At 48.1% G+C, this 22,312-nt stretch overlaps 1 protein-coding gene across 1 annotated transcript; it reads right to left on the bottom strand.

Moving 5' to 3' along the window:
* Positions 1–3,499: 3,499 nt before the first annotated feature.
* GOT1 (glutamic-oxaloacetic transaminase 1) lies at positions 3,500–18,297 on the bottom strand. Its single transcript, XM_078869250.1, has 9 exons — positions 18,052–18,297; positions 12,533–12,711; positions 10,976–11,087; positions 10,380–10,492; positions 9,755–9,859; positions 9,347–9,497; positions 8,021–8,186; positions 7,304–7,446; positions 3,500–5,804 (listed from the first exon to the last, which is right to left on the bottom strand). The coding sequence occupies exons 1-9, from the start codon at positions 18,167–18,169 to the stop codon at positions 5,665–5,667; spliced, it is 1,227 nt and encodes a 408-aa protein (XP_078725376.1). The 5' UTR covers positions 18,170–18,297; the 3' UTR covers positions 3,500–5,664.
* Between the last annotated feature and the right edge of the window lie 4,015 nt (positions 18,298–22,312).

Genomic DNA, 22,312 nt, shown 5'->3' with positions numbered 1-22,312 from the left:
GTGTTGTTTACATGACAAGAAATTCTGCTTAATCCAGCAAAATCGGAGAATCTGCTGGTTGTCACTCAGGCTGAGGCAAAAACATTTGTGGTAGGATCACGTGTGGCACCTCCGATTAGCACGGTTGGCGACATATAGTGCGAAATAAGTTCAACATACATACGCACGTGGCAGTTGCAGACTCCAGGATTCAGTTTTCTACTCATCTAAAGAGCCTCGGCACCATACTTGACCAGAATGTCGATTGATCACCACGTGCAATTTTCATATAAAGGCTCTCCAACACATTTGGCCAATTGACATAGCCAGTACGGTGCCATTTAGTAATTGTATTGCCAAAGGTCGATTATTGAAACTCACTACTCTACAGGACGTCTGGCAAAAACATTACCAAACTGCAGCGTGTACAAAATTATTTGGCATGTGTCGTGACGGGTACTGCAAAATCCAAACATGTCCGTCTGGTGCTCGCTGAGCTGCATTGACTTCAAGTTGCTGAACGAATACAATATAAGGTCGCACTCATTATACACAAAGTGCTTGCCACAAATGAACCACAACAACTTGCTGATCTCATCGAGGAGCATCACGTAAACTCTGGTTATCCTCGCAGCAGCATTTGGCTATTCATTGAACAAAGACGGTCCCCGCATCGCGTGCTTTCAAATGCGTTTCTGCGGCCGCCTGGAACATTCTTACTTCCGATATTAGGAAGTCACTGAAGGTATGCACTTTGAAATATAGATTGGAAACTAATTTATTTATAGCTGCTTTTTGTGTTTAGTTTGTTGTTCTTTCCCCACACCTCTGATTAGCACAGTTGGCTACGTACGGTGCAAAATAAGTTCCACATGGCCCCGTTTTTACCATTTTTCAATTAGGTCTCAATTTTCACTGTTATACTGATGACACTCAAAATTAAACGCACTGCAAATCGAATATTTTTAATTCACTCTCTGCTCATCGTTTTCAATTGTCAAGAGATGGAATGTAGTCCAACTTTCTCCAACTGAATGGGGGTGGGGCTAAAACGGAGGTTATTATCGGGTCTCGCTGATGATTGATGGTCATAACATACACCCTGTACAGGAAGTCAGCCTCAAATGAAGGGACTTGTGGCAGACGCTTGATGGCTTTAGCTCCGGCCGCACAGTGTGCGTAGTAGGGACCTCGTACCCAGTGCTGTCATCTCCTGCTGAGCTGCGATGACCCGGTGGCCAGGCGATGCAGGGACATCTGCTTTGCCTGGCCACTCCCTTGCCCAGCGCTGTCTCCGGGTTGCCTCTTTAGGGGAAGCCACTATCTAATGGGCTGCTTGCTGCACTGCCTCATTCTCGCAAAGAGCGAGGTGGCCTCCTACTACGCTGTCTTCCCCATCTTTCTACACGATGTTCTTGGTTACCAAACTCCCAAGTCTCCAGAGTCGTCTATCCTCCCTGTCCCATGAGGGCAACGTGCTGCACTGGGCATTCCTCCAGAATGTGACCATGCCCGAGGAAATTGAAGCACTGATAAGACTATGGAACACAATTTTTGTTCCTAGGTAGTAAGTGTTATTACGTAATTGCTTATGCCTAAAAAGTATAGCAAATGGCTATTATTCCTCACAAACTTTGCTTTTGTGACCAGGGCAGTGATATTTAGAAATTTACCTATTTTCAATGAGAAAACGGGCAAATGTGTCGTTTCGTTCACATAACGTCAGAAAAAAACAACATATGAATCGAAATTAACATGTATTTATACTAAAGTAATACAAAAATGACTAAAAAAGATTTATAAGCGAGTAGTTTTTTGAGATTTATGACTATACTGTAAATCACTTTCACGAATCAGCCCCCAAACGTAGTCTCCCATCATATTCTCGTTATACTGTCCTTGGTAGCGGCGTTCAAAATCCAGGATATCCTGGTGGAAGCGCTCGCCTTGCTCCTCCGAGTCCGCTCCCATGTTCTCCTTGAATTTATCAGGATGAGCAACAAGGATATGGACTTTGAGGGACATCCTAAAACCCATTGTGCCGTAGTTCTTCACCAGGTTCTCAACGAGCACCACATAGTTTTCGACCTTGTGATTGCCCAGGAAGCCACAAACCACTGCGACAAAGCTGTTCCAAGCCACTTTCTCCTCACTAGTGTAATGAGCGACTTCCACGACACGTCGTGCAGAGGGCACTTATTTTTATTACTCACACCGAGTACAATACTAAATATTCACGTCGATACTGGCTACACAGCCGATCACTCGGCGTGGTGCCATCACCCTCACTCGGCTACGCCGCTGCCTGGCGGCATGACGATGGTCCGCTCCCCCTTATATCTCCCCAGATGTGGCTAAGTCCTGCCTCCAGCCACACCCTCTCGTGGAACTTTCGAGCAGGTTCCTGGAGTATCTCGGCTCACCCCACCTTTGTCCCAGATACATCTCCTTCTCTGATTATTTGTAACCGTGCCTGTGATTCCCCTTCCAGGCCAGCAGGTGTCACCCTGTCATTACACGAGTGAGCTTCTTGGGGAATTCATTGCACTCCAGGATCTTCTTTATCTGTGGTCCGATGAAGACACCGGCTTTGACCTTTGCCTCAGACAGCTTAGGGAAAAAGTCTTAAATGTACTTGAAGGCTGCCGACTCCTTATCTACAGCTCTGACAAATTGTTTCATAAGGCCCAATTTGATGTGCAGTGGTGGCATCAGCACCTTCCGGGGGTCCACCAGTGGCTCTCACATGACGTTGTTCCTCCCCACAGAGAACTCGGTCTGCTGTGGCCAGTCCCGCCTGTGGTAGTGCACCTTGGTGTCCCTACTGTCCCAAAGGCAAAGATAGCAGGGAAACTTGGTAAAACCACCTTAGAGACCCATCAGGAATGCCACCATTTTCAAGTCTCCGATGACCTCCCAGCCATACTCATCATACTTCAAGCCGTCCAGCAAGGTCTTGATGCTGTTGTAATCATATTTAAGGTGAGCTAGGGGAAGAGACGGGTACTTGTTACCATTTATGGAATGTTCTAGAAAATAGGTAAATTTCAAAATACTATCCTGGTTACAAAAGCAAAGTTTGTGGGGAATAATAGCTATTTTCTGTACTTTTGAGGCATAACCAATTAGGAAATAACACTTACTATGCAGGAGCAAAAAACATAAAAAAAAGTGTTACAGTGCAATGCGCAATCTCAGCAGTTTTCAGCGCACGTGGCCATATTCTATTAAATAAAAACCATCACCTCTGTACAGCGCTTTCATTTAACTTGGATCATTTAACTTGGTTTGTAGCAGAGGGAGCCAAACATTCCAATAGATGAAAATTATTAATTTGGGATTACACACAGCAGCAACATTGCCGAACTGCAAAAACTTGGCTGGATTTTCCTGAATAAGTTTATCGAGATTCAGTGAGGTTTTCCTGGGTAACAAGCACAATAACAAAAATCAGAACTGGCTGGTTCAAGCATTCATGCATCGCACGGACACCAAATAAAGCGCTTTAATCTTTATCAAGTGATTTTCAAAGAACATTTATTGCCTCCTGATCCACCACCAGTAGCACAGGCCAGCAACTTACGATTGCGTCATCAGTGCTTGTGTAGTGATACTAGGAATAGGAGGCACTCTATTAATTATAAGGGGTAACCATACTTCAGTCAGGACAGCTAACAAACTGCCTGACAACGCTGAGGTGAAGACGGTGACGAAGACTCCAGCAGCCCGACGGGATTCCACTCCAAGCAACAGTCCCGAACCATCGCTCGGGGTCCCCTTTTATCCTCCTGGCGTGGCCTCCCTCTGCCCCCAGCCACGCCCCCCTTCTAGAACCTACTAGTTGGTTCCCAGGCTTACCTCACGTGCCCCCTCTATCACCTTTGCCCTACATCCCGCTCTCTGCTTATCGCATGACCTGCTTGACAGGGCTGCTGCAACCGCAGATCCCTTTCTCTGCCAGCAATCAGCACTATGCTCCATAGGGACCCATTCCATGTCACTACACTTGTAACAAAAAAATCCACTCTCCGAAAAAAACCCAAACTTGACAGGCATAAAATCCCTCCAAACTCCACACAAGAGCAGTTTTAGTACGAGACTCTAGACAAATATATTTTGAGAGAACTCCAAAGTGGGTTTGGAATAAAGCCTCAACTAGTGTAGCATTGGGTTGTGTCCCCAGTTAACTGTGGGTGAGGTCGTTTACAGCTTATGGGTTGGGTACCGGTCAGATCACGTTAATTTACCACTTTATTTGCGAGTGACCGACGTAACATTTTCTTATCTTCTAATTTTGCGTCCACAACTATCTACTCCGTCTTCATAGAACTTTCTAGAAACTGGGCATCACTGTTTCGAACAACTTGAAATGTACGTTTTCACTTTAACTTTAGTCCAATAAATATTTAGACTCACTTACATTACAGCGATGATATAATATAATGAGCAAAGTAGACTTGTCACGTGTGGTTAAACATTTTCCAGAGTTCGTATTTCAGGCCTTTTAGATTTAATGGAAGTTAGTGCATTACCACTGCGAGAATCACAGAATCACCCAAACATGCTATTGAATTTGGTTGTCGCGGATCATATCGATTTGCGGGTGAGATGGTGGTGTTGAAGTGGACAGTCATGAGCCGGGTAGTCTTGGGTCAATAGGTTAGACCTGTGGACTCCACCACAGCCTTTCATCCTAATTTTTCAGTGCGTCTCAGTATGGCTCAAGTTTGAATTCCTATACCAGTTAAGAGTCTGACTTCCACACCAGTCTAATTGACCTTCTAAATCAAACAATGATTGACCAAGTATTGAACGTACCCAGATGCAGGATCCTTAATACGTACCTGGAATTGCTCTGAAATCTGCATCACATTCTTGTCCCAGGTCACCAGATTTGTCACTGGTTTGCGTTCATATTGCATCGCTAGGATTTGGCAACACTGGTCCGAGAACAAAATTCAAATCTATTATTTGTTCATCGCAAGTTAAGACGTCGCTATCGACAATAAATACGCACGACCCCATGCCAGCCGGACCTGCAATTCAACTCCTGTATTAAGCGTTTTTGGATCGTGGATATTTTTTACAGCACGGCGCCATGTAAATACAATATATACTGCACTAATGAAGCATGCAAAGTGGTAAGACTTGACAGAGCTATTGTCCCCACCACATCTAAAGTCTCATTTTAGTTGAACCGAGATTGGACGAAATCACCGCACAAAAAGGTAAAATCAAGTGCATATTCATTTGTGTGTCCTGCGTGACCCAAAATCACCCGCATTGCGGGCTTGTTCTGTAACCAGAACATTGTGTGCGTGCGAGAGCCTACGTGCGTCTGTGTGTTTTATTATTTTGGTTTAGAAATTATACACGAGTGATGGGCATATCTATGCTCTGAATATGTGATGTGTGAGTGTGTGCGCGGTGTGATGCGGGTGCATAAGAACATATCGTGGTCAGCTGTACTTAGTTTTATACGCTGTTTGGTATGTTACAAACATGAAACGGTGTGGACTTGGTTCTTTAATGTGGTGTGGTGTGCACAGTGCGGTACGTTGCAAACGCGAAGCATGAAGCGGTGTGATTGGTGGACCTTTCACGGGGGTGAGATCCTGGTGCTTCGGTGACGTGTCGTGTGGTGTCGTGCCGTGTGGTGTCGTGCCATGTGGTGCCGTGCGGCTCTCAGGCCACCGTTGTAACGGTGGCGTGGATGGCCTCGGCCACGTAGTCGAGGTTGTGCGAGTTGAGGCCGCACATGTTGATGCGCCCCGACTTCATGAGGTACACGTGTTTCTGTTTGATGAGGAACTCCACCTGGGCGGCTGTAAGGCGAGGGAAGGGGGCAGAGGAGAGAGTGAGATTAACACGAGGAAGCGATGCACATAATTCAAACTTAATGACAAAAGGTCGAGCTGGGATATTTAGTCTAAAGAGTCCATTAAGATAGTAAAAAATAAATAAGACATTTTTTTAGCTTGTTTTGCGAAATGTCTATGAAGACAGTATTATTCCCTCTCAGGGCAGTTTTATTGACGAATGTGTCAAGGTTTGATAGCCGTTACATAAGTTAGTAGTTGGGTAATTTATTCATAATATTCGGAGCCTAGCCGATGCGAGTCCACCTGCGATGATTTGTGTGTGTAATTGTGCACTACGCAGAGAGTTGCAGTACGCTTGCACGTACTGAATCTCAGTACGTGCAAGCGGTTAGCGTTAATTTTATTTAGAGAGGCGTATCGCGCTGCTGTTTTTAAAGATATTGAACTGTACTCACCGCAGAGAACTGGAGCGACATGACCGCGCTCTATGATACCTGGCAAGAAACTGCTACACGCCCTCCCGCATGGCCTTTTGCTTCCGATTCCGTTCCGATAACATAAACGTATGGAATCGGAAGAAAAACAGTACACGTACGTCATCGGAACGGGAAAGGGTTAAGGGTTTTGTGCTGCATCTTGCTGCTGCATTCTTTATGTTTGGGTGAAAATACCACGTGGCAAGAGGCATCTGATGCGCCATATAGTTGCTATAGGCAAGGTGAGGGTACATGTGATGCAAAAGCAGCTCGGGGATTGGACCCCAAGCCACACGTGCACATTAGGCCACGTCCAGACAGCAGTTGTAAAATCCATGTTTATGGGCCCCTCTTCAGGTGCTAGATTGGCTGAAGTCTGGTGGCAGATTGAACAGTGTGGTGCTTGTGTGGCAATTGGGCTGATGGTGTCTTTTTGTCACCGTTGTAGAGATACAAAGGCTACCCAAAAGAGCACTTTCAAACAAAGTGTTGCCGTTGCATGGCCCACTCGTGGTCCCGCTTGGTGAAGCTGTTCAGTCACCTCAACCAGCCGTGTGATACGCAAGGCGATGGGAACTAAACTTCACATCCATCATCCTCCAATAATGTATTTAGCCACCCTGTCCTCTCGTTACAATCACGGTGGGAGACACAAGACGGGACGGCTACAGGAGTAAATATATGACTGATATGTAACTCTTTGGTTCTTTCTTACCGAAAGGACCAAAGAGTAATTCCTGCAGTCACGAAAGCTCCAAATTAAGTTTGACTGATATGTAAGTTCGATTGGCTGCTGTTGATGATGATTACTGATGATGATGTATATCGCCATGTGGTTTTTTGTGGTTGTACGACGGTGTATTTTTTGGTTTGATCTCGTGCTTTACCGGCACAATGTCCAACGTTTCACTGTGTGTTAGGGAACGCTTCGGAATGTCGGAATATTTTTCCAAACATTTCAGTAAAACCCGGCAGCGTGGCAGGCAGCGGTGATGCGTTATCGGTCTTAAAGGGCGTGGGACTCACGGTTGAGGCCAGTGTAGCTGAACATGCCGATCTGGCGCGTGATGTGGTCCCAGTTTCCGGGTGTTCCCAGGCTCTTGAGTTTCTCCCGCAACTTCTCACGCATCAGCAGCACGCGCTCCGCCATCGTGCGGACGTTGTCCTTCCTGTTCATGCGTGCATGCAGCATGATCAGACACAGCACCAGTCGTCGTCATCATCATCATCATCCATAAATTCAAGATAATCTTTCCCCCCCCAAGTATATCCTCATCAGCATTATCAGGAGACGAAGATCCATTCTGAACGTTGGTAGAGCAGTGCGACCCTTCGTGTTAGGGAACAGCCCATGGAAGCAGACATTACTGAACTACTTCCGAGGCCTTCATCCAACATTGGATATCATGAGTGTCCATATAAGCGTATGTGGAGCATAGAGGGGGAGCGTCAGTGCAGTGCTACGAATCTGGCAACTCAAGCTCAACTCCCGCTCATGATCAATAAGTGGCGAATATTTGAACTGGACCTGGATCTCCGTTAGATTGACTCAGCCATAAACAAGTACCTAATGTGGTGTGTAAACATCAGCAGTGGGCAGACAATGGCAGCCGAGCATGGTAATGAACACCCACTCCCTGGTGTGTTATGCTGACCTTCACTGGTGCACACTAAAAGCACTTGCCACAACAGTCTGTTTTAGACTATACAGGGAATTTTTTTCTGTCTCTGGTTGGAGCTTACCACTCGGCAAATAGCGCGGGGTTGTTGAGCGTCGTGGCCACGATGGTTCCCCCATGGTGAGGAGGGTTGGACCACAAGGGCCGCACCACCATCACCATCTGGGAGATGATGGCCTGGAGGCGCGTAGGGTCACGTGCAACCACCACCAGGTTTCCCACACGCTCGTCTGCACCACACACATACACACACAGATATATGTATATTAATAAACATACATAGATCCCTCCCCCATAGCCTTAACAGACTTTTGGGGCAACTGCTGTTAACGAACACATTTCCCCTCGACATCAAAAGAGGGGGGGGGATGATGCCAAGCCCATTTACAAGTGATGATGAAATCCTTGCTTGCAAACTTCATCAGCGAGCCGAGATCAGGCTATTGTGGGTTTGAATGGGGTCCTAGATGGATGCTTACACCAGTGAAATTCTGGCAGGCGCATCTTACTGATAACACGGCAATAATCAGTGGGGCAGATGAGCTCCATGGTAGATCCTTGTGTCAAGGATATGGGCTCACATTTGTTGTTCATCAATATGTAGTAAAGCAAATGTTCTTTCTTGGACCTGGCATGCATCAATGATGTGTGGATGCGCCTATGCTGGAACAGTGTTGGCAATTACAAGCCCACGGGCTGCGCATAGGTCTAGCAGCCTCCTCACGTTATTAAGTGATCTGACCATGCCTCCACTCTGGCCCAGGTGCCTGTATCATAACCTACTTGGGAACCAGTCACCTAATATTATAACTAAATTCCGAGTACCTGGGACAGGTCACACAGAGAAGGCATCAGACTCATCAGCTTTGTCTGTATCCCTCCACTGATGTAAATTTTCTGTGGGTGCATAAGCCACCACCACCATATACATACGCACACGAATACACACCTATACACACACAAGCATGAACATACATACACTTGCAGGTACACAGATGCACACACGTACACAGACTCACATTAAACTAAACTGAACTTTTCATTTTACCAGGTAAGGCCCACTGAACTATATAGCTCTTTGTCAGAAGCAACCTGGCCACAAATGATAGCTCAAATAAGTGGCTTATCATGTGTAAATGTATTGCAATACTGTAAACGCATGGTTACAAATGTGGAGGGAAAAACCGGAAGACCCAGATAAAAATCCACGCGACCACGGGGAGAGAGACATGCAAACTCCAAATATACAGTAGACATTAGGGGTTGAAATCGAACCCACAACCTCATGTATATTAGTGGAGGTAGTTCATTTCTCCTAGCTACCATGGCACCACAACAAAGACACACCACATCCCTCTACCACAGCACCGCCCCCCCCCCTGGGGCTCACTGTAGAGGCCAAAGTTCTTGCTGAAGGACTGAGCACAGAGGAGCTCCATGCCGCGGCTCACGAAGAGACGCACGGCGGCCGCGTCGCGATCCAGGTCTCCCGAAGCAAAGCCCTGGTACGCTGAGTCGAAAAATGGGAAGAGCTGCTTCTCCTGTGCACAGAAAGACAAAGATTCGCCCGCCACCCCCGTGTGGCCTTAATAGACTGTTGCTGCAAGCGTTGTTAGCGAGCACCTATATAGGCCCGAGGGGGCCCGCATAGCCAGCATCACGCCCGGCCGCCTTTGTCTTCCGAGTGCTGATGTTATGATACCGCACCAGGTACAAATTTTTTTAACAGCCGAGTTGACTTAGTGGAGGCCCTGAGACCGGTTCAGATCTTTAGCCACTATGCTGCTGTGGCCGTTACCTTGACGACGGTAAAGATGCGGTCCCACTCGGCCGGTGTGGGGTCCGTACCGGTTGGGTTGTGCGCACAGGCATGGAGAAGCATCACGGAGTGTGGAGGAGCTAACTACACACACACAGTACACACACACGGATAAACACACAGTTCACAGACACAGGTCAACACACACAGTGCACACACATACGCGTAAACACAAACACACACGGGTAAACACACAAACGGGTAAACACACTTTTGCACGTATGTAGCCAATCGTATACATACACGGGTGGGTACATATATAATAACGATGGTGGAAATGATGGTAGAGATGACTATGGTGGAGATGGTGCAGATGGTGGAGATGGTAGCGTTGATCGTAGAGATAGTGGTAGTGGTGATGGCGATGATGGGGATGGTAAAGATGATGGTACGAATGGTGAAGATGGTGCCGATGAAGACAATGGTGCTGATAGTGAATATGGTGGTGGTGGTGGTGGTGATGGTAACCGTAATGGTGCCGATGGTAAAGATGATGATAATGATCCTGCCAATGCTGATGAGAATGCTGGCGGCAATGATGGTGATGCCGTAGTTGGGCAAACACACACACACTGCACGTGACCGGCCGCCTTTGTCTCCCCACCTCGAAGTCGGCGATGAGCGCGTCAATGGCAAGTCCACGCTTTTCGGCATCCCAGTAGCGGTATGAGCGGATGTCAGTGAAGCCGGCATCCCGGAACACGGCGTTGTGGTTCTCTGAGCGAAGACAAAGATCTCCCGTGAAGCCTTCAACAGACTGTTGGGTAAAGGGCTTTTTTGAGAGCACCTATGAAGGCCAGCAATGCACACTGAACTGCTATTTTAATTTTACCAGGTCTTGCCCCACTGAGCTATACAGCTCTTTTTCAGAAGCAACCTGGCCACAAATGATAGGTCAACCAAGTGACTTATCGTGTGGAAATGTATAGCAGCCAGATACTCTAAACGCATGTTTACAAATGTGGAGGGAAGGGGAAAAAAAAAAAGAGGTCCTGGAGAAAATCCATACGACCACGGGGAGAGAGACATACAATCTCCAAATACACATGACCACACTTAGGATTAGTGTGGTCCCTAACATGTATGGCGAGCCCCTGTATGGTGTGGCAAGCCCCTGTATATTGAGGCCTTGTGCGTTGTGGCAACGCCCTATGTGGTGTGGTGAACCCGTTTAGCGATGGTGTTGTTGTGACCCCGCACCCCACGTGGGTGAGGAGACGTAGACGGGCACATTGGGTGTGTGCCATCGCTTTAGGAACTGAGCTCCCACATGGAGAGCGCCCGTGCCTCCCAGAGCCTGCACCCCACCGGCCTGCACACGCATCCAGAGAAATAGAGAGATGCACAAGACGCAACGACTCCACCCTCGCCACACCCCCCACACACACTCCACAATGTCACCACAAACAGACTACACACACAAACCATGCCATCACCACACACACTCCAAAGACAGAGACAAACATCCCCATATAGTTTAATATGTAGGCTTTCGCGACCAATATCATCTATAATACAGGTTTTTTGGGTTAGTAAGGTTTGTCACGTAAACAGAACATGCCAATTCGTTACTAGTACAGCACACCTGTGTGTTGGAGAGAAAATCCACAACATATAGCCTTAATAGACAGTTGGGGCAAGTGCTGTTAGCAAGCACATTCAGAGCGGTACAGCGCATGAGGGGGTGGGTGAGCAACACCACGGCCGGCAGCCTTTGTCACTCCAGCGCAGATGTTTACACATGGTGCCAGGCACTTGTGTAATGAGCGACTTACAACACACGTCTAGTAGAAGGCTTCTTATTTAGTAAGAACACACAGGGCGATACACTTCGTAACGCGGCTACACCTAGGCTGTCCAAACACGCAGCCCATCTCTGTCCTGCGCTATGCTGGCTGGTTGACGAGTGTAGCGGCGGCGACAGAGCTGGTCTTGCAGAAGAACAGCCACGTGGTCGAAGGTGAAGAGATGACGATGGCAGCGACGCAACCAGGACCCAGACCCCACACTAACAGCCCCGAAGCTCTGGTTCGGTACGCCTTATATCTGCTTGGCGTGGCCAAGCTCCACCTCTGGCCACGCCCCCTTTCTAGAACCTACTAGACCCTTTGGGATGGTTCCCGGAGCTTCTCGACTGACACGGCCCTTCACCTTTACCCCAGATACGCCCCTTCATAATAAGGCATTATGTAATGCAGCTATAACCGTAATTACCCTCACAGGCCGGCAGGTGTCACCCTATCATTACACTTGTATAAGGCCGAGTCGATATAGGCAAGGCCCAAGACCGGTTCAAATATTCTTCACTGCTAATGGTCGCGAGTGGGAATTACACTCGGGTCGTTAGCTTTGTAGTACATTGTGCTAACCACTGTCACTGCAAACAAAAGTAAAAATCTCCCATATAGCCTCAAACTACTGTTGGGGCAAGTGCCGTTGGCGAGCACCTATAAAGGCCGGCACGGCACGAGTTGGTGGGTGACCAACACCACGTCCGGCCGCCTTTATCTCCCTAGTGGCGATATTTACACACCGCACCAGGTACTCATTTGAGGTCAAGTCGACCTAGAAAAGGCCCAGAACCCATTCAGGTAATCGTCACTGGCATTGGCGATGAGCGGGAATCGAAACCAGGTCACCAGATTCGTAGCGCAGTGCGCCCACCGCTACCACACGACCGCTCCCCTACACTGCGTCACTGCACCTCACCATGCACGTCCCTCCATCCTACCAACACACGCGCATGTACCAACGCACCCTGCCCTCAGCGATGGCGATGCTGTCGTGGCCGAGGGTGATGGCAGTGGCGGCGCGCGTGAACGAGGGGCTCCCCACCACAGGCAGGTACTCGTGGTCAAGGACGCCAGCCCCCATCTGCTGCTCCACGCGCGCCACCACGGGCAGCACCCAGGGCAGCCCCTCATCCGTGCGGTACGCTGCACACACGCGGACGCACACACAGGTTTAGACGACGATCCCCCCCCCCCTTGTGTAGCCTACCCAGGCTGTTGGTGCGAGCGCTGTTCATGAGCACCTGTGAAGGCAAACATTGCACTTGAGTGGGTGGTGTAGCTTGCACAACGCCTGACCAAGTTTGTCTCCCAAGTGGTGATATTCACATACAGCCCCAGGTACTCATTTAAGGCTGAATCGACCTTAGGAAGGCCCGGGACCAGTTAAAATAATCACCACTGATGTTGGCTGTGAATGGAAATGGAACTTTGGTCGGTGAGTTCGTAGCTAGTACACTGCGCCATCACAAATATAGACAACAGCCACCATTCGCCATGCTAGGTGCACTTTGAGGCCATGTGAAGTATCAAAGGCTTGCTGACAGGTCATGGGACAGACCAAGGTGATATAAGTTGACTGACCGATGCACTCTACTGTATGAACTTGCGTTTTAGCCTCCCAGTGCTCTGCTTGTTGTTGTGCGCATCAATCCTCTGCTCTCCGCTGTTGTTTGAGGCCAACTACTTACAACTGTCCAGTAGCGTCCTTCACACGCCTCCGCTGTTAGTACCAGTCACTGGAAAGTCTAATAAGCTTCACATCCTATTGTGCCACATCAGCCCGGACAGAGAATATGGCACCCACCCAAGTCTGAAACCATATTGGGGCTCCGCAAATCTCTGTTCAGCGTGCTTGACAAGGTGATGTTGAAAAATCCTTACCAGAATGTGAGATGATCTAGCCCATGCCTTACAATCAATCTGGGCCAGGTGCTGCGTCATGACCCACTCGGGAATTAAAATAACACAAAAAGATTACTATACTGAGGGGTTACTTTCGCCCACACCTGGGACAGATCATAGAATGCATTTGACTCATCAGCATCCCTCCACTGATGCTCATATTCTGTGTGTGCCTAAGGCCCCACTCCCACCCTTCCTTGCCTCCTGCTGATGGGGAGGCACGCCCACACGAGCCTGGGACTCGCAGCTTTCCAGATCTCGCCATGCACTCCAATACCCCCTTCATTCTTTTGTTCAGAAAAACAGCCAAGTGGAGAACTCTCCACCCATCATGGTGACTGGAGCCAGAACCAGTCCACCGCACCTCTTGTATTCCACAGAGGTCCGGGTGGTACCGGTCCAGCTCCCGACAGAAGAACTGCATGTTGTCAGCCACAGTGGTTTTTTATATTTCTGCAGGAACCCAGAGGGGGAGGGTGAAGTGGTTCAGTCTCTTGGTTCCAAATGAGGTTTGGAGAGTAGAGGGGTCGGCAACCTGTGGCTTCAGAGCCGCATTCGCCTCTAAGGACTGCTTCATGACATTATTTATTAAGGACCACAGTCTCGTATTCACATTGCATTGCGGCTCCTGAATTCGAGTTTTTTAAATATAATTATTTTTTTAAATGGCTCTTCTTGTTATTTCAATTGACGACCTCTGAGCTAGGAAATGTCATATAGGCACCTGTCTCCCTGCGCCTCTGGTACAAGCAGAGTTTGAACTTTCTGTGTTTTTAGTGATTTAGTTGAAGGTGGAGGGTGTTACCAGCCCCTTGCACAGCTGGACGACAAAAGGTGGAGAGCTGTACGCCTTTTGGCGTGGTTTAGCACCAATTGAAAAGGAGGCTCAAAAGAAAGCTGTCTCTGGTGTGGACCAATCAGTTTCAAGGACAATGCATATTTTATCAAAGTGTGTTTTTTGTGTGCATTTTGACCACAAGTATTGTGGTTAATGCACACATGATTCCTTGTAAGAAGATTTCAGTTTTGTTGCCAGAAAAATGGGGGAAAACCCTATCATTATATTTTGGTACTGGCAAAGGAAGTCTAATTATTGAAAACAATTCTTAGGCTGTACCAGCAGCGTAGCGGGGTAATCCTAACACCATGTGAACAACCCGGAGATCCAAGGTCACCCCTCCGACAGAAACATCACCACCACATCTCCAGTCATCAATGTCTTCATCACCATCACTGGCACCAGTCTCCATTATTATCAAGGTTATCATCCCTGACACCACCCTACCGTCGGTACCAGCATCTCCATCATTATCAGTCATCACCACCACTATTACCCCTGTAGCCATCACGCGAGCTGGGAGCAATAAACCCAATAGCTGCCGACGAGACGACGGGGCTTGGATAGCAGTTCTACTGGGGAGGTCACAGGGAACATTTTGAATAAGACTGACTTCCCTATGGTAAGTCTCAAATAGCAAAATAACGTTATACTAAACTCAATACTAAAGTTTTGTTCATACTGGATCATCTTTACGGGTAATCATAACGGGACAGAGTAAACACATTTACACTTACGACCTTGGATGAAAAGTATTAAAAAGTCAAAACACACAAACACAGATGTAATCTCCCGAGTGCCCAGTAAAAACCTGCGTGACTGATCTGTCACAGCTGCACCAAGGAAACGTTGAACTTTGAAGCGAGTGGTGAAGGGGGTTGAACTGGCAATCTGATCTTCTGAGCTGGCAAATCCGAATCCTTTTAAAGGCAGTGTCACTGACCAAAGTCTTGCGCTGCCAGTATCATCAACTAACGTGACAATCTGATGGGAAAAGGTCCCAGACTAAATAGCCCCAAGTGACATGAACGCATGGACATAGCCCTGCAGACTGAGAACTTGGGTTGCCACCCGTCCTGGTTTTCCCCAGGACGTCCTCTTTTTTTTCCTGGTAGCTCCAGTGGGAGATCTGTAAATCTCAGTGGGATATTAAAAATCCCAGTTTTTGTCAGCAGCGTAATAATAGCAGAACATGCTCCATGGACAGAAGCTTCCGTCCTCACTCTGCTATCCAGACATGGAACTTCCTTCCAGAACACACTGTCGGCGTGATAAACACCCACAGTATCCCAACCCTACCCGTAAGGAGCCATCCATTTAGTACGTACGCAAAAATCTGTCAAAACTTGACCCCTCCCCCCCTCCCTGTACGCACTCGTACTTTTTACACCCCCCCCCCCATGCGTACGTACGCTTGACACCCCGCCCCCCGAATCCTATAGAACAGCCAATATTTAATCCACACAGAAACGATAAAGGATTAAATCTTGACTTAAAGCTTTCGTGACTGCAGGAATTCATATTCTTCGGGTCTTTCGGTAAGGTCACGTAGATAGGTTCAAAATGAAAATAACAAAAAAACTAACTTAACTAGCTGTGATGTTCCCATCCTATCACCTTCCGATGTTAATTGTTATTTTCGGCTCTCTGATTTTTTACATTAACAGATTAAATTTCTCACACGAACATAGCCACCTCGGTGCGTTCGCCATGGAGGATGGTCGGCGATCTTACATTAACGTGCTCATTTTTACTTGGCAGCCCTTTGATTGGTGGAAAACCCACCACCGCCGCAGTCGCTGGCCACCACTTACAATAACACTGGCTGCTGATATTTGGGCTACAACCATTTCAACCCTTTATAAACAGTTGCCTTTAGAAACTAACCCCCCTTTCCTGATGACGACCGCTTGTGTTGCGATCGAAACGTCGTTTTTTGTTATTTTCTTTGAAACTATCTACGTGACCTTACCGAAAGACCCAACAAATAAGATCAAGGATTAATCATATTAACGTGTTTAAGCAGATAGTCCACCGCCGGACGATATTTCTAATTTGAAGGCGAATATAGTAGACATTATTATCGAGGCTTCACCCTCCCCCACCCCGTTTCCTATACGTACTTACATTATCATTAGTCACCCCCATACGCAAGCGCACGCATTTGGGTTACCCCCCCCTCCATGCGTACGAACTAAACGGATGACCCCTAACCCCGACCCACCTCCCATAGCACACTCCCGGCGCAGTGCATCACCCCGAATTCGATAGAGAGCGGCCCGTAGAAGTGGATATTAGATAGCTACCTCCGAGATGCGTTCAAGTGACGTCTCGTCGCCACAGTAAGGGCCCAGCACTTTCCTACACTGCCTTGCCGCGTGAGAGTACCGTAATGCCCGTTTGCGAGACAGTCCCATCGATATTCTCGGAGGAACTTAGCCAAATGAAGTGTCGAATCAAAGACCTGTATGTGATGATGGATTTGTGCGTGCAATCATTGGTGGCCAGGACAAGACTATTAACTCACTGCATTAGTGAATCTCGGAACCACCTAGTTTTGCCAATTACTTTTGAAACACATTCCTGCGGAGGGAGCTGGTAGGAACGTTGGGTTGCTCGGTCAATGGCCAGGGTCAACGGCGGCGTGGTGTATTCCGCAAATATGCCCGACTGAGGGCGGGCACAAGCCGGCGTGAGTAGATTAAACGCTGAGTTTTATAAGGGCACCACGGGGTGACCAGCCCCTCCCCACTCAGCCCCACCCCTCCCACCCCCCACCCAGCCCCACCCCTCCCACCCCCCACCCAGCCCCACCCTCCTCACCCAGTCCCTCCCTCCCCACCCAGCCCCTCCCTGCACGACGGACGGACACAATAATCCCCTGTGGGCTGGTGTAACCAGGAGGTTCCTACCAGTATTAGCGTTTTCCTTACACACCTCAAAACTTGTTCATGTTTTTGTTTGTTGCGGTTGCACCCGATTCAAGAGCCGAATGGCTCACATGGCTATTACCAAATAAATGAAACCGAAAGCACAGTTCACACACCGCACGTCCCAATTACGCCTCGACATCTACACCACACTCGCCCCTCTCCTCTCACCCCGCACACGAATACAACACCCCATCCACCACACCACAACAGCTGACACACTCCCCACCAGACATACGCACAGGCGCAGATCGCTATTCACCCCTAACCGATTAACACGATTTGCTACGTACCGTGCGAAAGAAGTTCAACGTATACACCTCACCACGAAGTGGATAGCAAACCTGTCAACCCCTTATCAGTGCCTACCTTCTTACAGACAAATTTAGACATCGTCACCCCGTGCCCTTAGAAATCTTAACGTTCGTCCTACAAAGTCCCATCACAAGGGAGAAACACAACAGACAACATTATTTTGCCCGTATTGAAACGGCTAGACGCAGTATGAACCTGAACACTCAATTTCCCTGTACAATAATACGGGTAACCCGTATGGGTTGACAGGTATGGGATAGCCCCCATACACCTCACGGACCCCACCACCCCACCACTCCTCCCACTATACACAGCTCTCCCTCACACTCCACACCATACGACCCCGAAAACAATCGGCGTTCATCATTCAGTGGCGTTTGTGCCAGGCTAGGTACACTTTGAGGCTACGTGAAGGGTTCAAAGATCGCTGACAGGTCACTGGACAAACTGCGCTTGAGTCGCACCACACCATGACAACCACAACACGCCACCACGCACCTCCCACGCCGAGGTTGACTTTCTTGGGGTCGGGGTCGGCTTTGAAGTCGGCCGTGAGTTGGAACACGGCCACGGGCGGCGCCAGGGGAACCTCCGAGAACCACGACTGAGATGACATCGCAAGGCACGGGGGGGGGACGTGGAGGAGCGAGTTAAGCGGTAGCGGCAGCGGCGGCGGCGAGCGACTAAGTCCAGCGAGGCTGCAGCAACTTCACACCGCCCCCTATTTACCCGCTCCGACTCGATGGGCGTCACCAGTCGGCCATGTTGTGTAGGGAAGCAGAGAGCCCAAATCTAGCCACGCCCCCCATCGTGAACGCGAGGGTTGGGCGGTGCGCAGGGCTGTAGCCGCCACGCTGTCCCCTCACCAAGATGGCCGCCGTGGGGTTGTCGCGCAGTGATGATGCACGGGGCGGTTGTGACCTCCGATGGCGTTGGGAAAAGGACGCGGGGATTAAATGTCGCCGTTTGGTGCTTGTTTTTTTTATCGAACACACATGTGTTACAGTATTATAACATCGGGGATCGATGAGGTTAATCGATTCGATTTCCGCTCACCGTCACAGACGACACCAGCAGCGTGACGATTATTTGAAACCGATTCTGCCTCCCCAGGTCGACTCGGTCTCGTGCGGTGAGTGAAACATCGCTACTGGGGAGACAAAGGCGGCCGGGCGTGGTGCCGCCCTTCATAGGTGCTGCTCGCTAACAGAATCTGCCCCAACAGGCTGTTAAGTCGATAAGGGGGACCCTCGTCTGTGTTGTGATTTTAATGCAATGTGTTTTAAGATCCCACTTAAGGGGGCACTTTAAACAAATACAAAGCCCCCTGCATCGCGGGATACAAAATTATTAAGCAAAACAATGTGCGAAAAATGTCTTACGAGGCAAATATAGAACAGAGCTTTAACCTTAACGAGTGCCAGAGGTCGTGGAGTGAAGGGCGAATTCCTATTGGTCGTCGCTGAAATCTCGCGAGGGCGAACTGACTAATGATGTGGCTGGACAGGAAGAGCTGACCAATCACCTGGCACGTTCATGGGGGGGCGCGGTGACCTAGGAGTGCTGTGATTGGCTGACGCCACGAACCAATGGGCGGCACCGTTGGCGAGGCTGTGCATTAACATGGCGGTTCAATGTGACCCCGGCGGTGCCGCATTCAGAAACCGTACCCCGGATAGGCGGCCCCGCCTGACGGGAAATCAATATGGTCCCATTGATAAGCATAGAGGGCCAGTATGATATTGAATAACAAAATGAAATAGATAAACACCGCGAATGGCCCTGCGTGTCAACAATAGCAGCGACATAAACGCGATGGTTATATTGCACACGCAGTGCACGTAATCACTCATAGCAGCCCTCGCGTTTTGGCGTTAAGTAAAACTCAACAGATTTGTCCATAACTGCCATAAAGAGGACCATTCCCCGAAATGTCTGATTGTTTTCCTTTTCATGGGAGTGTTCAATATTCTGTATCCTCCGCCCACGCAGATGCTTGATTATTAAAACGTTTTATTAAATTAATTAAACTATTTTGTTGGTTTCACCTTTCATATCAAAGCAGTATCGCCAATTTATGCTGAGTTTCGGCTGTAGTTCTTGCCAGTTTCACTTGCGGCCGTCTGGAACGTTCTCCCTTCCGATACTGTACTAGGAAGCCACTGGGAGCTACGCACCTTTAAATCTAGATTGAAAACGAATTTCTTTAGAACTGCCTTTTGTTTTTAGTTTGTTGTCCTTCCCCCGCACCTCCGATTAGCACGGTTAGCTGCATAAGGTGTGGAAGAAGTTGAATATACATGTACCACGTTCTGCTTAAATTGTTTTGACTGCTCAAATTCCCGACAATTTCTGCCTCCCCCCTTACTCTACAGTGGCAGATGTGAATTCCTATTCACTCATTTCAGGGAACTTATTCCGTCAATTACTTCGAGAATTCAATATTTTACACAATGTTATGATCAACCATAATCACTCATCTACATTAATGAAGTCAACTCATTCCCACGTTCACAATTTTACTCATTTAGATGCGTCCGTCACGAGGCGAGGGTTGTTTGACCATACTTCATCACGCCAGTCAATTGTGTGAAAGGGATCGCAGTTCGTCTCGCCTCTCAATGGGAACCTGGCCGATGTGGCTCCTCACATCGACATGGCTATCAAGCTGCTTTGATACATTCAGGCAGTGCCCCGTTGAAAAAGAAACACAAAACAGGCCAGACATGTTCGCAATAGTTTTGTATTCTAAAAACAAAACTACTGGCTATAACAAAACAATATTCAAGGTAATGTGCGGAATCAATTGTGATCATTATACATTCATACTCGTTTCCGCCATGAAAACGTGGAATGTCCACCATTTTGTCCAGGACCACCATTGGTTATTTCAGGACGTTTTGTCTCCCCCCCCCCTCCCCCACCAGGTTGTAACTAGATGTTGTCAGCAGTGCCACGAGACGAAGGATCTATTCTGATTCTCGCACAGCGAGATGCACACAGATCTCCACGCTCGAGAAGGGCCCGCAGAAGAGGAAATCAGTGCCATCTCTGAGCCACCACCTTCAACAAGTGACCTCTTCTGGTTCATACTGTAGGCTAAGTGTTCTTCACTCATTTTCAGGGGGGGGAGGGGCACTTTCGCTGATAAGACATCAGTGATGGCCGCCATTGGGTTTGAAAGCATGATGGGATGTTTTCACTGTGTATTGTCTGGGGGTCGCACTAAAGGACACCTGGGGCTGCCAGTGGCCCACGGACCTTGCAATTAAGAACACTGCAACAGGCAATGGTGGATATGGGTAGAAATTAGGCAAAACGCGTCACAACGCCGTGGTGGGAGTGAAGATTTGAACCCTGTTACTGCGTTCCGGAAGGAATCCATGATTCATCTTTATTTTTTTCCTACCCCCTAACCTTCCGCTAACTTGTCAGGTTTCCATACTCGTTGCATGAAATTGATTTCTCTAAGACGATGGTACTTTGCAAGCCGACTGGCTATCAACAAAGATTCCTTCACAAAGCCATCCATATATAGACACAATTTCAACCGAGACGACGGTTTTAAACTCAGAAATCATTGGAAAGATGTCATCAACCACTTTGGGTCATGACTTTATTTGTGTTTTCTGGTCAGCCTCTACTGTCATCAGTGTGAATGTGTGTAGCGAGGTGCAATGCCCCCCCCTCACCCCCCATCTATGCTGCCCTCTCTCTGCCCCCTTCCTGCGCCCCATTGTCTGCTCCGACATTAGCGCTGGCTGACTGGCTGCCCCGCTCGTGCTGCTTGCGCAGCTCTCGTCCTCAGCCCACTCACTTTGGAAACCCTTATAAGCAGTTGCATTTGGAGGCTTGCCCCCTCTTTTCTCTCCGCCTGATGAAGACCACTTGTGTTGCGATCGAAACGTCGTGGGTTTTTGCTTTTATTTTTCAATTTATTTTTAATTTTAATATTTTTATTGTGGGGTTTTTGCTTTTATTATTTTCAATTTATAAATGTAAGATTTTTTTTATTTAATTATTTTTATTTTAGTTTTCTATCTACGTGACTTTACCAAAAGAACCAAAAATATGAATTCTAAACATATTTTAACATTTAAATGCCTCAGCCACAGCAATTTGTGGTAAACACTTAAGAATGGTTTGTAACGATTTACCGGTCACCCCATTTTAAATACCACGCAGGCATTGGCGCTCATTATTCACCAACCATTTCATGCGAGCCTTGAACCTGAGCCAGGGGCATAACAGGCATAACTTAAAGCAGATGCAATGTCAACCCATGTCACTGTGGCTGTTGCACGATTCACGAATTTGTGCATTCTCATGGTTTTTTTGTGCTGTGGTGAATGGCGTTTAAAAAAAAAAGGTATTATATGTTGCGGTTAATATTGCTATCGTTGACCAAATGCTGTGTAGGTTTTCGCAGTTGTGATGTGCTGCTCTACAATGCGGGTTTGGCTTGCGCTGCGCTTCTCCAAGATCTGAAATCAGGGAGCTCGCAGCAGGTGGAGTGATGTCAGGACAGTGCGCAAAAAACATGCGTTCAACCGAATACATGCATCGGAGAGAGCTATTGACAGGAATTTACATATCGATATTTTTGCCATCATCTTTTTAGCAACCAGGTCCAGCCGAAAAGTATTTGCAACCAGTGGCGGCTCCTGCAAAATCTCTCAGGGGGGGGCCAAATGTCTGGATGATTGATAAGGATAAGGTCCATCCATGCAAAGGATAAATTAACAGCTTAAGCATGTAA

The sequence above is a fragment of the Lampetra fluviatilis genome, chromosome 27 (assembly GCF_964198595.1).
Source record: "Lampetra fluviatilis chromosome 27, kcLamFluv1.1, whole genome shotgun sequence".
In the NCBI taxonomy this organism is placed as follows: domain Eukaryota; kingdom Metazoa; phylum Chordata; class Hyperoartia; order Petromyzontiformes; family Petromyzontidae; genus Lampetra; species Lampetra fluviatilis.
This window is presented reverse-complemented; position numbering and strand designations above follow the sequence as displayed.